This window comes from Camelina sativa, chromosome 17, assembly GCF_030686135.1.
Source record: "Camelina sativa cultivar CO46 ecotype springtype chromosome 17, ASM3068613v1".
Lineage (NCBI taxonomy): Eukaryota > Viridiplantae > Streptophyta > Magnoliopsida > Brassicales > Brassicaceae > Camelina > Camelina sativa.
In genome coordinates this window covers 3,692,859-3,705,993 of record NC_141896.1, presented here as the reverse complement: position 1 = coordinate 3,705,993, position 13,135 = coordinate 3,692,859, and the positions used below count along the sequence as shown (strand labels likewise).

Sequence of the window (13,135 nt, the reverse complement as noted above, 5' to 3'; positions counted from 1 at the left end):
AAATTTATTATTTATGCCATGTACAGTAACAACTCTTTTGGAAAATGCCATTTTCGTTTATTTCTTTTTCCGCCTGCCATAAGAGCAAATTAGAAAGACAAATTTACCCTGCTAAATTTATTATTTTTAATTACCATATTTTTCTTTCCAAAATCTATTATCACGTTTCTTCATCTCTTTCTCTTTCTTTCTCCAACCTCTCATCTTTTCACAAAACCTTCAATTTCTCTGCAATCAATCATCTTTTCACATTCCAAGCGAATCTCTCCATTTATTGTTTCTACAACATTGTTTTTCACAGAATTGGACAACACAAGGTAAGAGACATTACCTAATTTTTATGTCTATTAAGTCGTCTATCAATTTTATCTATTTGAAGATATCAATTTTCAGATCTGATTAGTTTTTTTTCTCTGTTACTCAGATCTACGGGCTCAGCTGGTGGACACAAGTGTTGGAATCCAAGAAGCCATCATTGGAAGTAAAGCTAGATATTACTTGATGGACCAGATTTAGAAGACATGATTCGGATCTGGTCTACCGACATTTGTCTATCCACTTGTCGATTGTATGATTAGCGTGGGCATGGACAGACCTGCAAGGGTGGACCAGTTTAAAGTTATCGAAGGACAAGTGTTGTCAACCAAGCGGATTTGGTTCACTAAAGAAACCGATAGACAAAACTATGGTGGACAAAAACCTGTCCAAGCATTGAATTTGGTCCACCGGAGACACAATAAGGTCTGTATATGCATCTGCATACATGAAGAGTGGAAAAAATGGTTTTATGTTATTGATGAACAAGTGTTATCACCAAGCAGATCTGGTCTACTAAAAAAACGGAAGACATAATTGGGGTGGACAAGTGTTATCAAACTAAGCAGATCTGGTTTACTAAAAGAGCGGTAGACATAATTGGGGTGGACAAGTGTTTGTCAACAAAGCGGATCTCGTTACTCATCAGACCGAAGGACATAAATGTGGTGGACAAAAATTTGATTGCACAATTTTCTCATTTTTTAAAGAAAAATTCATTTCCTGTAATTTAAGGGTAAAATTGTATTTTTCTTATATGGCACAAACAAAAAAATGGCATTTCTAAGAAGGAAACAATGAAAGTGGCATTTTTCACAACTTTAATTTTGAAAATGGCATTTCTCATAAAATTCCCTAACTTGGCAAAAATGCCACTTTTAAGTTTTCTTATGAGAAATACCATTTTGCAAGTGAGGAGGAGATGTAAAAAGACTAAATTACCCTTGTCTTAGTAAAGGAGAAATGTTGCACGTGGGAGAAGTGAGAGAGAAAAAAAAAATTTGAAGTGTTTGTCGCCATTAATCTTTATCGTTTCTCAATAAACCCAACTAAATGGACAAAACCTTGATGGACTTGTACATCGAATGCAGATCCTGGTCCATCAATGGATCACCGCTCCCAGATGGGCCTGCTGCGTTAGGAGACCTGCATTAATAAGAACAAGGAGGACAATGGTGAGTTCTTGTGTTAAAAGGGAGACACAATAAAGGTTGACAACAAAATGAGTAAACAACAAAATTGGTCTATCTAGACTTTTCTAGTAAAATACACAATATAGATGGACAACAGAATGGATAGACAACTAAATTGGTCTATCATGTCTCTTCAAGTCATACACAATATAGGTAGACAATAGGATGTGGCATATGGCTAGAAGGACCTTTTTGGTGGACAACAAAATGAGTAAACAAATAAATTAGCCTATCTAAGCTCTTCTAGACATACACAATATAGGTGGACAACAAAATGAGTAAACAACAAAATTGGTCTATCTAGACTTTTCTAGTAAAATACACAATATAGGTGGACAACATAATGGATAGACAACTAAATTGGTCTATCATGTCTCTTCAAGTCATACACAATATAGGTAGACAATAGGATGTGGCTTATGACTAGAAGGACATGTTTGGTGGACAACAAAATAAGTAAACAACTAAATTGGTCTATCTAAGCTCTTCTAGGCATGCACAATATAGGTGGACAACAAAATGAGTAAACAATCAAATTGGTCTATCTAGACTTTTCTAGTAAAATACACAATATAGGTGGACAACAGAATGGATAGACAACTAAATTGGTCTATCACGTCTCTTCAAGTCATACACAATATAGGTAGACAATAGGATATGGCTTATGACTAGAAGGACATGTTTGGTGGACAACAAAATAAGTAAACAACTAAATTGGTCTATCTAAGCTCTTCTAGGCATGCACAATATAGGTGGACAACAAAATGAGTAAACAATCAAATTGGTCTATCTAGACTTTTCTAGTAAAATACACAATATAGGTGGACAACAGAATGGATAGACAACTAAATTGGTCTATCATGTCTCTTCAAGTCATACACAATATAGGTAGACAATAGGATGTGGCTTATGACTAGAAGGACATGTTTGGTGGACAACAAAATGAGTAAACAACTAAATTGATCTATCTAAGCTCTTCTAGGCATACACAATATAGGTGGACAACAGAATGGATAGACAAGTACATTGGTCTATCTAGTATCTTCAAGTTATACACGATATATGTAGAGAATAGAATGGTTCGTGGTGATAGACAATATTGGTGGACAACGTTTTTTATGGTTGACGAGTAAATACGGATGGACATCGCAATAATGCTTCGTCTACCCGAACAGTTTTCAACATAACAACCACCAAAAACCAAATAACGCAGAGGACAAATGATGGTGGATGGACAACAGATTTACCTCCGTCCGACAGCGTCCGTAAGATCTCCCTTACTAATATCGGCATCTAGTAAGTCCAAGTCACCACTGAAACAATAAAAGTAAGGGTAAAGAGAAGAAAACAATAGGAAAAAACGATTAATGCATAAACAATTTACAGAATTGTGGACCATTATCTCCCCTTACCTGCTAGAGGTGCCACCAGAAAGATTTTCTTCGCTGTTTTGGGGAAGACTGAAAGCCAAAAAAAATAGGGTAAAAATATGAAATCATAAACCTTAAATACAACGCAAATTAGTTGACTATCATCATACCAAGTGGTGTCGGGTATGGATACTACGAAACTAGATCCGGCAGAGTTAGACGGATTAGACGAAGATTTTAGAATTTATGGCACCACCGATGGCTGAAAGAGATTGAGATGGAAAAAGATGAGAAGTCAAAAGAGACAAAAATGGAAGAAGAAAGAGAGGATTAGGGTTTGGAGAAATATATTTAGGTTATTGATGCGTTGCGATTAACGATGCCTATTTAATTGTCTGATTTATCTCAACTCTCCAAAAATTGCAGAGAACACAGAGAAAATAATTAGATTTATGTTTTAAAATAAAATGAGGGTATAATAGTCTTTTCATAATAGGATTATGGCAGAGGGGAAAATGGATTGAGAAAAATGGCATTGCTAAAAACATTTGACACTGTACATAGCATAAGTGATAAAATTCTCTTTATTTAATGGCAGATGAACAACTTTACCATTATTATCAAACCTCTCTCTCTCCCTCTCTCTCTCTCAACTTTGCCATTATTATCAAACCTCTCTCTCTCTTCTCTCTCTTTCTCTCTCTCTCATAGCGAGGATCTCAAGTATATATTTGGATCTCGGGAACAATTTGTTCTCCGGTGCTTTCACTGAGTTAATTGTCATCTCTGAATCAGTAAGCAGTTTCTGTATCTCAACAACAACAGCGACTTCTCCGGTGAGTTCCCGTGGAGATCGCTACGAAACGCGACGGTGGAGGTTCTTTCTCTCACAAAACTCTCGTCGCTCTACTTGTCGGAACTGCAGCATCGCCGGCGATCGGAGAATTGACGGAGCTTCGGAATTTGGAGATTTCCGATAGCGAATTAACAACCGGCGAGATCCCGGCGCCGGATATCACGAAGCTTACTAATCTCCGGCAGTTAGAGCTTTACAACAACTCATTGACCGGAAAACTCCCTACCGGACTCGGAAACTTGAAGAACCTGACTCACTTGGATGCTTCCACGAATCTTCTACACGGCGATTTATCGGAGCTCAGGTCTTTGACTAATCTCGTTTGGCGAGTTCAAGGAATCTGGTTAATCTAATGTTCGAAAACGAATTTTCCGGTGAGGTTCCGCCGGAGTTTGGCGAGTTCAAAGTTCAAGGATCTGGTTAGTCTCTCTCCACACGAACAAGTTAACCGGTTCTTTACCTCAAGGACTCGGTTCGCTTTCTGATTTTGATTTCATCGACGACGCGTTTGAAAATTTATCTAACCAGCACACAACGATAATCTCTAATACCCCTATTCATCAAAACAATTTCTCAAAAACCTCTTAATGGTAAAAAGACAATATTATCCTTAATGAAGATTGTTAAAGGTTAAATATAATTAAATCGGTAAATGTTCAATGAAAAACACAATAGCTCAGTGGTTGCGAGTTCCATGCGCATCCGCGCGCCCAGAGTTCGAATTCCACTATGCGAGGTACAACTAGGGTGCAACTGGTACAACTAGGGTGCAACGGGTACAACTAGGGTGCGACGGGTACAACTAGGGTGCAACGGGTACAACTAAGATGCGATGGGTACAACTGGAGGTACAACTAAGGGATATCCAGTACAACTGGATGTAGTTGTACGTTCAATTTTCTTTTCAAAATTGTTAGAGGGTAGTTTCGTCATTTCATTAAAGAAGGGATAGTGAGAATAAGTGGAGGTGATGCAGAAAAGAATTTCTGGTATAGGGGCACCAGAGAATTAAATCCTTTTTTCAATTGGGTTTTCTGTATAATATTTAAAAGTTAAAACTTAAAATCAAATCTTAAACTTTCATAAAATAGATAAAATTTAAAACTTGAGATCAAATCGTATATTTTCAGAAACATGAGGCCTATATTTGCAATAGTTTTTTTCTGATTTGAGGCCTATTTGTATTACCACAAAAAAAAAAAAAAAAAAAAAAAAACTGGCAAACAAACATTTTAAATCAAATTTTTGGTTATACTTTATGAAACAATGTTTGCAAGAAAATTAAATTTGATTAGCTGGGAGCTTCAAATCGGATGTAATCATACATGATCCCTTGGAAAGGACTTGTGGACCTCCAGTCATAACCTCTATTGGCTGCAATGAAATTTTTTTATCTACATACCTTACAAACAAAAATTATTGTATGTTTTTAGATGATTCGATATGTGAAAAAGTGTGTCTAGTGCATAAATTAGTGTTAACAACCACAAAATATGATATATTTGTCGTACTACTGACATTACAATCAATGAGGCTCATCACGTAGTATTTTACCTGTCTTGAACGAGAAGTCTGCCAACAACATTACCACGTTGATCTGCTTTCACATAGTCATCTGAAGCTGGAAAACTGTAAGGCCACAGCTTTCAGTTTCCACATTCATCTGAGAATGAAAATTTTCTCAAATTAGTAAATGAATATAATAATGTTTGATTTGTTAGTCTAACAAAACAAGATAAAAAAAAAGATTTAGCATCTTGCCAGAGCCAAAGAGGGTCATTACAATCATCAGTAGACGAGTTTAAATAGATTTAGCATCTTGCCAGAGCCAAAGACCTTCTTCCATGCCTCTCCTTCACTAAACTTTGGCACTAGATCGTCCCCTGTGTAGTGTGCACTCATAAATTACCTGAGGATCCAGCGTTAAACTTCTTGTCTACATTTCTAACTGTTTTAAAGGAAAACATTTTTATATTAATCAGCAAGAGCAGTAGGTCCAACGTGAGATGTCAAGTTCTGTTTTTGAGGTCCACCGGTTCGATACTCATGGCTAGGAGTTATGAGCCAGAAACCAACCGACGGCTGCTCTGTGCATATCCATCCATGGACAGTAATGTCTTTGTTCTCACATGAATGGTACTTATCGTCAACCTAAAACCGGAAGAAAACAAGGGTAAAAGCAAAGCTTAATAACAACCTTTCTTTAGTAATCTTGAAAAGGAAGCAAGATCAAAATAACATTATGCATCTCAAAAGACTGAAGTACCTTTTGTCAATGTTCAGAGGGACTGCTTTGCCTTCTAGTGATGGATCCCATTTTCTTGTGAAAGAAAGCTCAATTTGTTCTTCGTTTTTCATTATTACCTCAAAGTTTGTTCCTTTGATTCTGGTCCCAAAAGAAGATAGTAATTATACATTAGCATGCTTTGAATTTCATTGAACCTTTCGTCAGTTTTATGGGATCAAACTACAATTTTGGCGTTAAACTTGCATAGAAGACTTACACATCAAATCCACCAGCTCTTCCGGATCCTCCCCATACGAGATCCCAATACCTGAAGAATACTTTTACATTTTAAATCTAAATGAAATCTTTTGGCTCGAAACTTGTGAAATTTAAACAAGAGAAACAGAGAGATCTATGCAATAACTGTTTGTGTAGGTTCTTAATGGAATCTTAAGACTCTAGTCATTGGTTTCAGAGCACCCATTTACTAATTTAGGCAATCTTGATTTGAGTCTTGGCACGGTTAAACGCAAGAAACTGACTTTGCTCGCTATCCAATATATATATAGAAAGGTTATAAGACACAGTAAAACAGAGACAATGCATACTCCAAATTGAAAAAATATACTTAGGAACAAAGCAAGGATATATATATCCCATTTACCCTCTGTTGACTTCTTCATTAAGAACCTCGAGCAAGTTATCAATGCCATTATATTCGATTCCGGTAACGATACCATCAGGCTTTGATAATGTTACCCGTGCAATGCCATTATCCATCACCACCTGGAACATACCATACATTCACCAGCAACACAAAATGTTTCAGTCTTTCTTAATTGATATCTGCAGCTAAATGGACATAGAGAAGATCATGATGAGAAAGAGTTAAAAAGTAAACCAACATGATTGCCCTTATCATGCAACTGCAGCTTAACAGACGACATTGATGAAAATTGTCTTATGGGTTTTGATGTTAACCTCAAAGTAGAGAGGTACATGTTTTTTTTTCTAATACGTATGTTTTTATATATAGAGATAGATCCGATCAGGAGAACTTATGTTGCCTTGGACGGGAGATAAAGAAGAGGGTATAGTGGGAGAATAATTATCTTGACTTTGTCGTCAAAACAATTCGGTTGTTAGTGTTCGACGACATTTGTGTGTTTCAAAGCTTTCACTTACGTCTCTTCTAAACATCTCTCTTTTTTTTTTTTTTTTTTTTTTTTTCTCTTCTAAACATCTCTATTACGAATTGTTTTTGTTTTGTTACGAATTTTTCGTTTTATAACAAACAATTGCAGATTTGACTTTCGTCAAAAACCAACCGGTTAACAGAGAGATATTATATGAGCCTTTATGTACACGAACCGGTTAACAGAGAGATATTGGGCAGATACGGTTCGAATCTGGTTTTCTGAATTTTAAGAACAGAACCAAAGGATTTTGAATTTTAGAGCGGTTCGCACCGAACCCAATTTATATACTTTGGGCCTAATTTATGAGGAAAAGGCCCAAATTTCACAAAACGCCAAAAAAACAAAACAGTGCCATATCCTTTCACTCACTGCTTCTGTTTCAAACCCGCCTCCTCTGTTCTTCTTCCTCTCCACTAACTCTGAGATTTCTTATTCGATGTCTTTGGCTTAGAGAGGATTAAGTTTAGTTTTGTCTAAGTTCCGAGCTTTGCTTTCGTTTCTGTAGTGAAGACTTTGTTGTTATATATATCTCCACATATGGATTTGATGGTGTCCACAAGCAGTGTACAAGAAGGGTTTTGTTTGATTCAACAATTTCATCGCGAGTGTAAACGAAGTAACAAGCTTGACGTCTCTGTTCGTACCACTGGTAATATTATTAGGTCTAAAATCTCTCTCGGGTCACGAAAAAGGAATCGACTTGTTCTTGTTTTCGCGGCGGTCTTAACGGTAGAGCTCAAAAGTTCGAAACTTATTCTTCCTCTGGGCATAGCAGTGGTAACGGTAACGGCCATTACACCACTGCGAATTCGTCTTTTGTGTTGGAAGATGTGGAGAGTAACAACCATTTGTGTCAGATGGTTAGAACCGGTGAATTGGAGGAAGGGTTTAAGTTTCTGGAGAACATGGTTTACCACGGTAATGTTCCCGACATCATTCCTTGCACGACATTGATCCGCGGGTTCTGTAGGATGGGTAAGACGAGGAAAGCCGCAAAGATCTTGGAGATTCTTGAAGGCTCTGGTGCTGTTCCTCATGTTATAACTTACAATGTTATGATTAGTGGGTACTGTAAAGCTGGGGAGATCAGTAACAGCTTTATCTGTTCTCGATAGGATGAGTGTTTCCCCTGATGTTGTCACTTACAACACCATCTTGTGTTCTCTTTGCGATAGTGGGAAACTTAAGCAAGCCATGGAGGTTCTAAAGCCTGACACTATCACCTATTCCTCTCTTGTTGGTGGTTTGAGTAGGGAAGGTAAAGTAGACGAAGCCATAAAGTTTTTTCCATGAGTTTGAGCGGATGGGCGTTAGGCCAAATGCTGTCACCTTTAACTCTATAATGCTAGGACTCTCTGTAAGACTCGGCAAACGGATCGTGCCATCGATTTCTTCGTTTATATGATCAATAGAGGGTGTAAACCGACTGAGACATCATACACGATTCTGATAGGAAGGCATACCTTATGAAGGTATGGCAAAGGAAGCTCTGGAGCTGCTTAATGGGCTTTGTAACAAGGGACTCATGAAGAAAAGTTCTGCGGAGCAAGTTGCAGGGAAGATGTAGCGTAACGTAGGGGAACGACACGAAGAAGCGGCGGGGGAGATGGAAGGTTTTGAAGAGAGGAAAGAGAAAGCGGCGGAGATGAGTCGTAAGGAGATGCCAAAAGCGATGAAGAAATTGAAGAGGAAGCAGGTGAGGAAGGAGATAGCGGAGAAGGAGAGAGACGAGACGGAGGCTAAGTTAAACAATCCGGCGGAACATGAGAGGTTGAAGGCGATTGAGAGAGAAGGAGTTCGAGGAGAGTGAGAGAGCTTGGAGAGAGGCTATGGAGATTAAGAGGAAGAAGAAGCCAAGCGAGGCGTTGGAAGGATCTAGACGAGTTGAGAAACCTTGAGGTACTGCTTTGTTGTTTGTTGTTAATTTCTTCATCATCGCGTGGCTGTTTGCTGAGGAACTGTTAGAGTTCTCATATCTTATTGATGCTCCCACTTTGGTTGCTGCCGAATTCATTGTAGAAGATCTTTAAGTTTTAATTGCATATCCCTTTTGGCAGGCTAGTGGGAACGATGAGTGTGGCGAGGATGAGGATGGTAAATATGAATATATCGAAGAAAGGCCTCCAGAAATTATATTCCAAGGAAATGAGATCATTCTCAGAAAGAACAAAGTGAGGGTTCCAAAGAAGCCCCTAGTTCAGGTGGATGGAAACCAGGTAAACCATCATCTAGATGAACATGCCGTCGTCTTCAGTGTTTTGATTTTTTTTTTTTCTAGAGTTCCAATGTGGAGTTTGTTTTGCAGATTTCTGACAGGCCTACATCAAATCCTCTACCTCCGGGAACTGAAGCTTGTGCCAGCAACTATCAGAATGTTAGTTCTGCGCAACAGATTTTGGAGAATGTTGCGCAAGAAGTACCCAACTTTGGAACTGAGCAGGTGCCTGTTGTATTCGTTGATTGAGATGGTATTAGTTTTAGGTACCATTCTTATGTTCTTTTAGTAACTTCGCTTTGTTGTTTCTCTCAGTCCCCAGGATAAAGCTCATTGTCCTTTTCAATTGAAAACGGGAGCTTGTCGGTTTGGGCCGCGTTGTACCAGAGTTCATTTCTACCCCAATAAATCTTGCACATTACTTTTGAAGAACATGTACAATGGTCCTGGTATTGCTTGGGAACAGGATGAGGGGCTTGAGGTCTGTAACCGATGTCTTCTCGTGATGCTAGTATCCTGATGATATTAGTTCTTCTGTATTACTTTCAGCTTCATTATCTGATTGTAAATGACCACAGTTCCTCTGCCTCTTTTCTGTTTTGTTTTGTTTTGCTGTGTGCTCTTGAATTTACAGAATTATGCTGCTTGTTTTTATTTTTAGTCCTTGTCACCGCTTCTTTAACCTACATCAGACATTGATGGTCAGTGGACGTGCATGATTATAACCTGGACGGGGTTGGAGTTGCGGTTCACTTGTTTGTATCCTACCTGATTGATAGATTAGCTATTATGTGGTTGTTATCTCGATCACAGAAAATGTGGCTTCTATTTGTGCCCTCTCTTACCGTGATAGCAGCAGTACCAGAGACTGTAGCTTGTTTGTCAGTAATTCATATCTTGTTCTTTGAGTGTTTTCTAGTTTTCTTGTGGGAGTGAGTGATATGTAACAAATGATTCATACGATTCTCAATACCTCGGAGTTGCTTGATTTTCCTGAATTAAGAACAGAATAGTGTCCTTCATACGTGCTGGCTGCTTTGAGCCATTAGTGTCTGAACAGACTAATGCAGTTATAATATAGTAAGGCTGTAGCTATCCTGGTATGCTTGATATTAAAACGAGTGGAGATCACATGCATTGTATTTCACCTGGTTTCCTTGCTTTTAGTCACTTTCTTTAGTTTACTCTTCTTATTTTTCCCCCGGCTTCCTTGCAGTATACAGATGAGGAGGCTGAACGTTGTTATGAAGAGTTTTATGAAGATGTTCATACAAAATTTCAAAAGTATGGAGAACTTATTAATTTCAAGGTTTGTTGATTCTATTCTGCTCCCTCTTTTTTTCTTTCCATTATCAGCCATATACTAAATGTGAATGTAAGTTCTTGAACCTGCCACAGTAGGCAATCCATTTTGAAAATTAGTGGTTCCCGGCATCTTTTCTCATCATGAAATGACCAAATGTAACCCTGTGTCTGAGAATAAAACTTGTTTGGTAGATATGTGTTGTCTTCCGACCTTTTTTCCTACCCTTTCTTTTCTCAAAAACAAAGTTTCTATCCATTTCAGGTGTGTAGAAATGGCTCATTCCACTTGAAGGGCAATGTATACGTACACTACAGATTCTTGCTTACCAGCCCATTAATGGTCGATACTTTGCTGGTAAACAGGTACATTGTTTAGTCTGGACTCTGGAGGCTTGATTTGTGATACTTTGCTGGTAAACAGGTACATTGATAATTGCACATCCTTGTCAGGAAAAATGCGAGTTTGTCAACATCTCAAGATGGAAAGTTGCCATATGTGGGGAGTACATGAAGTCCAGGCTTAAAGTATGACACTCTTCATCTGGTTCGTAATCTGAGATTCAAACTTTTTGCTTATCGCGAGTTCATGATTTTCATCCATTTTACAGACTTGTTCTCGTGGATCTGCTTGCAATTTTATCCATTGTTTCCGAAATCCTGGTGGAGACTACGAATGGGCGGACCATGACAAACCACCTCCAAGATTCTGGATTCACAAAATGACCGCTTTATTTGGTTATTCAGATGAAAAGCACCTCGAGCATGAATTGTTAGGGTCATTAAATAATTCGAGATCAGATCTACAAACAGATTCACACAGGTAGGTAGCTTTATAGTTGGGGTTCTAGCTTTTGAGGATCCTCATCGTTAACTAATTTATCAGCGTATATCCTGCTTAATTTGGTTATGCAGCGTCATGCTCATGTGTTTTGTTTCCATGTCAGGCAACCTTCAAGAAGATCTATATCAAGGGACCATGATCGTGCGAATGTTGGATCTAAGCCTTCCTATTGGAGCCGTAAAAATCATGGTGAAACTCGGGACAGTACTCATGGAGACAAAACATAGTAGGGATGCCGTGAACTGCCATGATGGAGATGACAGCCCTAGCAGAGACGGTAGTTTAGAGAGGGAGATATATAAAGAGCGACGGTACGCCAAGGACAAATTTCATCGTGATAGCAGATGGTCTGAACACTCTCCTGGACATAGGGTGATAAGGAAAAGAACCCATGGGAGGTATTCTGATGATGATTTTCCTGATGGAGATGACAATGCTAGGAGAGAAACGGGTCACAAACGAAAATCCAGAAGAAGGACAGATTCAGAAGCTGAAGAACAGATGGACGATGAAAAGGACAGGAAACCGCGCAGGAGTTCAAGAAAATACAGTAGGGAAGGGTCATCAGCTGATCAAGAGGAGAGTCATGAACATGATAGGGTTCATACAGTTTGTGATAAGTCACAGAGAGAAAAGGTCTAAACATCGGCATGAAAGAAGCAGCTCAAGATATTCGCACGAGGAAGATTCAACTGAGAGTAGACATCATCAGAGTAAAGGATCAGACCTTCGAGTTAACGGAGAAAATGACAGGAAGAGAAGTGTAGAGACTAGTCCTCCCACAGAATGTTGGTCAGATAAAGCAAAGTGAGGCACAGATACAAGTCCCAAGATCCTGACTCTGATCGAAGCAGGAAAGGAAAACGTCAGAGTGGTTTATCAAGTGAGGAGAGTTCACATAGAGAAACACACAATGAGAGACCTCATCGCCATAGAAAAAGAAGACGCTCACAAAACTCAGACGACAAGAGTCGTCAATTTGCGGAGGAATCAGAGGAAGTCAAGAAGAGTCAAGAAGACCAGTGTGATGATCTCAGTACGAAACCAAATAACGGATGTTCGTATGACTTTGTTGGCCTCTCGTCATATCTTAATTTCTCATCTGTAAATATTTTAGTTTTTATAACTTAAAAAGTTGAAAGAGTCGGGGTGAAAATCGAATTTAGTTATGTTGAACAGTGAAAATAACTGAAGTGATACTAGTCGCTGCGAGTGAACCAGAGAAAGAACTGAAGAATTCTCTCTTTTAATTTTTAAAACAAAGTTCACATCTTGATTTATGGAATGCCGGAAGATAACATGTAGATATTACGAGGATCGGATTTATATAAACAAAAGACTTTCAAAAAAAAAAAATAATATATGAACAAAACGGTCCAAAACAAAAATGTATGTGACAAAATAATGCATAAAATGGTAGTCCTCTGTATTAGAGACGTTTGTTGTTTGTATTAGGATCACAAAGGATGCCTTTGATTTTCTTTAATGCATTTTTATTTTATAATTTAAATAATTAATAAATGTTTTTACTTTTTCCAAAAAATTACTCCCTCTGTCTCACAAAGATTGAAGTTTTAGAGAATTTTCTTTGTCCCAACAAGATTGATGTTTTGA

The 13,135-nt window shown here is 38.2% G+C and overlaps 1 protein-coding gene and 1 pseudogene across 7 annotated transcripts; one reads left to right on the top strand and one right to left on the bottom strand.

The window, feature by feature from the left end:
* Positions 1-229: 229 nt before the first annotated feature.
* LOC104755166 (uncharacterized) lies at positions 230-6,974 on the bottom strand. 6 transcript variants are annotated; one of them, XR_015586947.1, is made up of 11 exons: positions 6,867-6,974; positions 6,626-6,747; positions 6,239-6,289; positions 6,001-6,120; positions 5,736-5,885; positions 5,518-5,643; positions 5,289-5,397; positions 3,049-3,140; positions 2,921-2,968; positions 2,756-2,821; positions 230-1,461 (listed from the first exon to the last, which is right to left on the bottom strand). XR_015586947.1 is itself a non-coding variant. In XM_087495625.1 (6 exons), exons 1-5 carry the CDS (start codon positions 6,960-6,962, stop codon positions 5,792-5,794), a joined length of 483 nt encoding a protein of 160 aa, XP_087351751.1. In that variant the 5' UTR covers positions 6,963-6,974; the 3' UTR covers positions 5,553-5,682; positions 5,768-5,791. The 6 variants fall into 6 exon arrangements, 2 of the variants coding, with proteins under 2 accessions (XP_010475808.2, XP_087351751.1); XR_015586946.1 differs by having other exon boundaries at positions 5,518-5,885; XR_015586948.1 differs by lacking the exons at positions 230-1,461; positions 2,756-2,821; positions 2,921-2,968; positions 3,049-3,140 and adding an exon at positions 4,963-5,136.
* Positions 6,975-8,017: 1,043 nt separating this feature from the next.
* LOC104755165 (zinc finger CCCH domain-containing protein 5-like) lies at positions 8,018-12,706 on the top strand (annotated as a pseudogene). The gene is made up of 12 exons (XR_015586754.1): positions 8,018-8,226; positions 8,336-8,418; positions 8,510-8,517; positions 8,728-9,059; positions 9,218-9,376; positions 9,466-9,600; positions 9,698-9,856; positions 10,592-10,684; positions 10,943-11,043; positions 11,131-11,205; positions 11,289-11,500; positions 11,625-12,706. The product of XR_015586754.1 is annotated as a zinc finger CCCH domain-containing protein 5-like (transcript).
* The last annotated feature ends 429 nt before the right edge of the window (positions 12,707-13,135 follow it).

Excerpts from the sequence above, each read along its gene's own strand:
- LOC104755166 (XM_010477506.3), bottom strand. The coding sequence starts at position 6,962 with ATGTACCTCTCTACTTTGAGGTTAACATCAAAACCCATAAGACAATTT. Across the intron at positions 6,121-6,238 it reads AGAGCTGGTGGATTTGATGT|AATCAAAGGAACAAACTTTG; the intron begins GTAAGTCTTCTA and ends TTTTGGGACCAG. Across the intron at positions 5,886-6,000 it reads CCTCTGAACATTGACAAAAG|GTTGACGATAAGTACCATTC; the intron begins GTACTTCAGTCT and ends TTCCGGTTTTAG.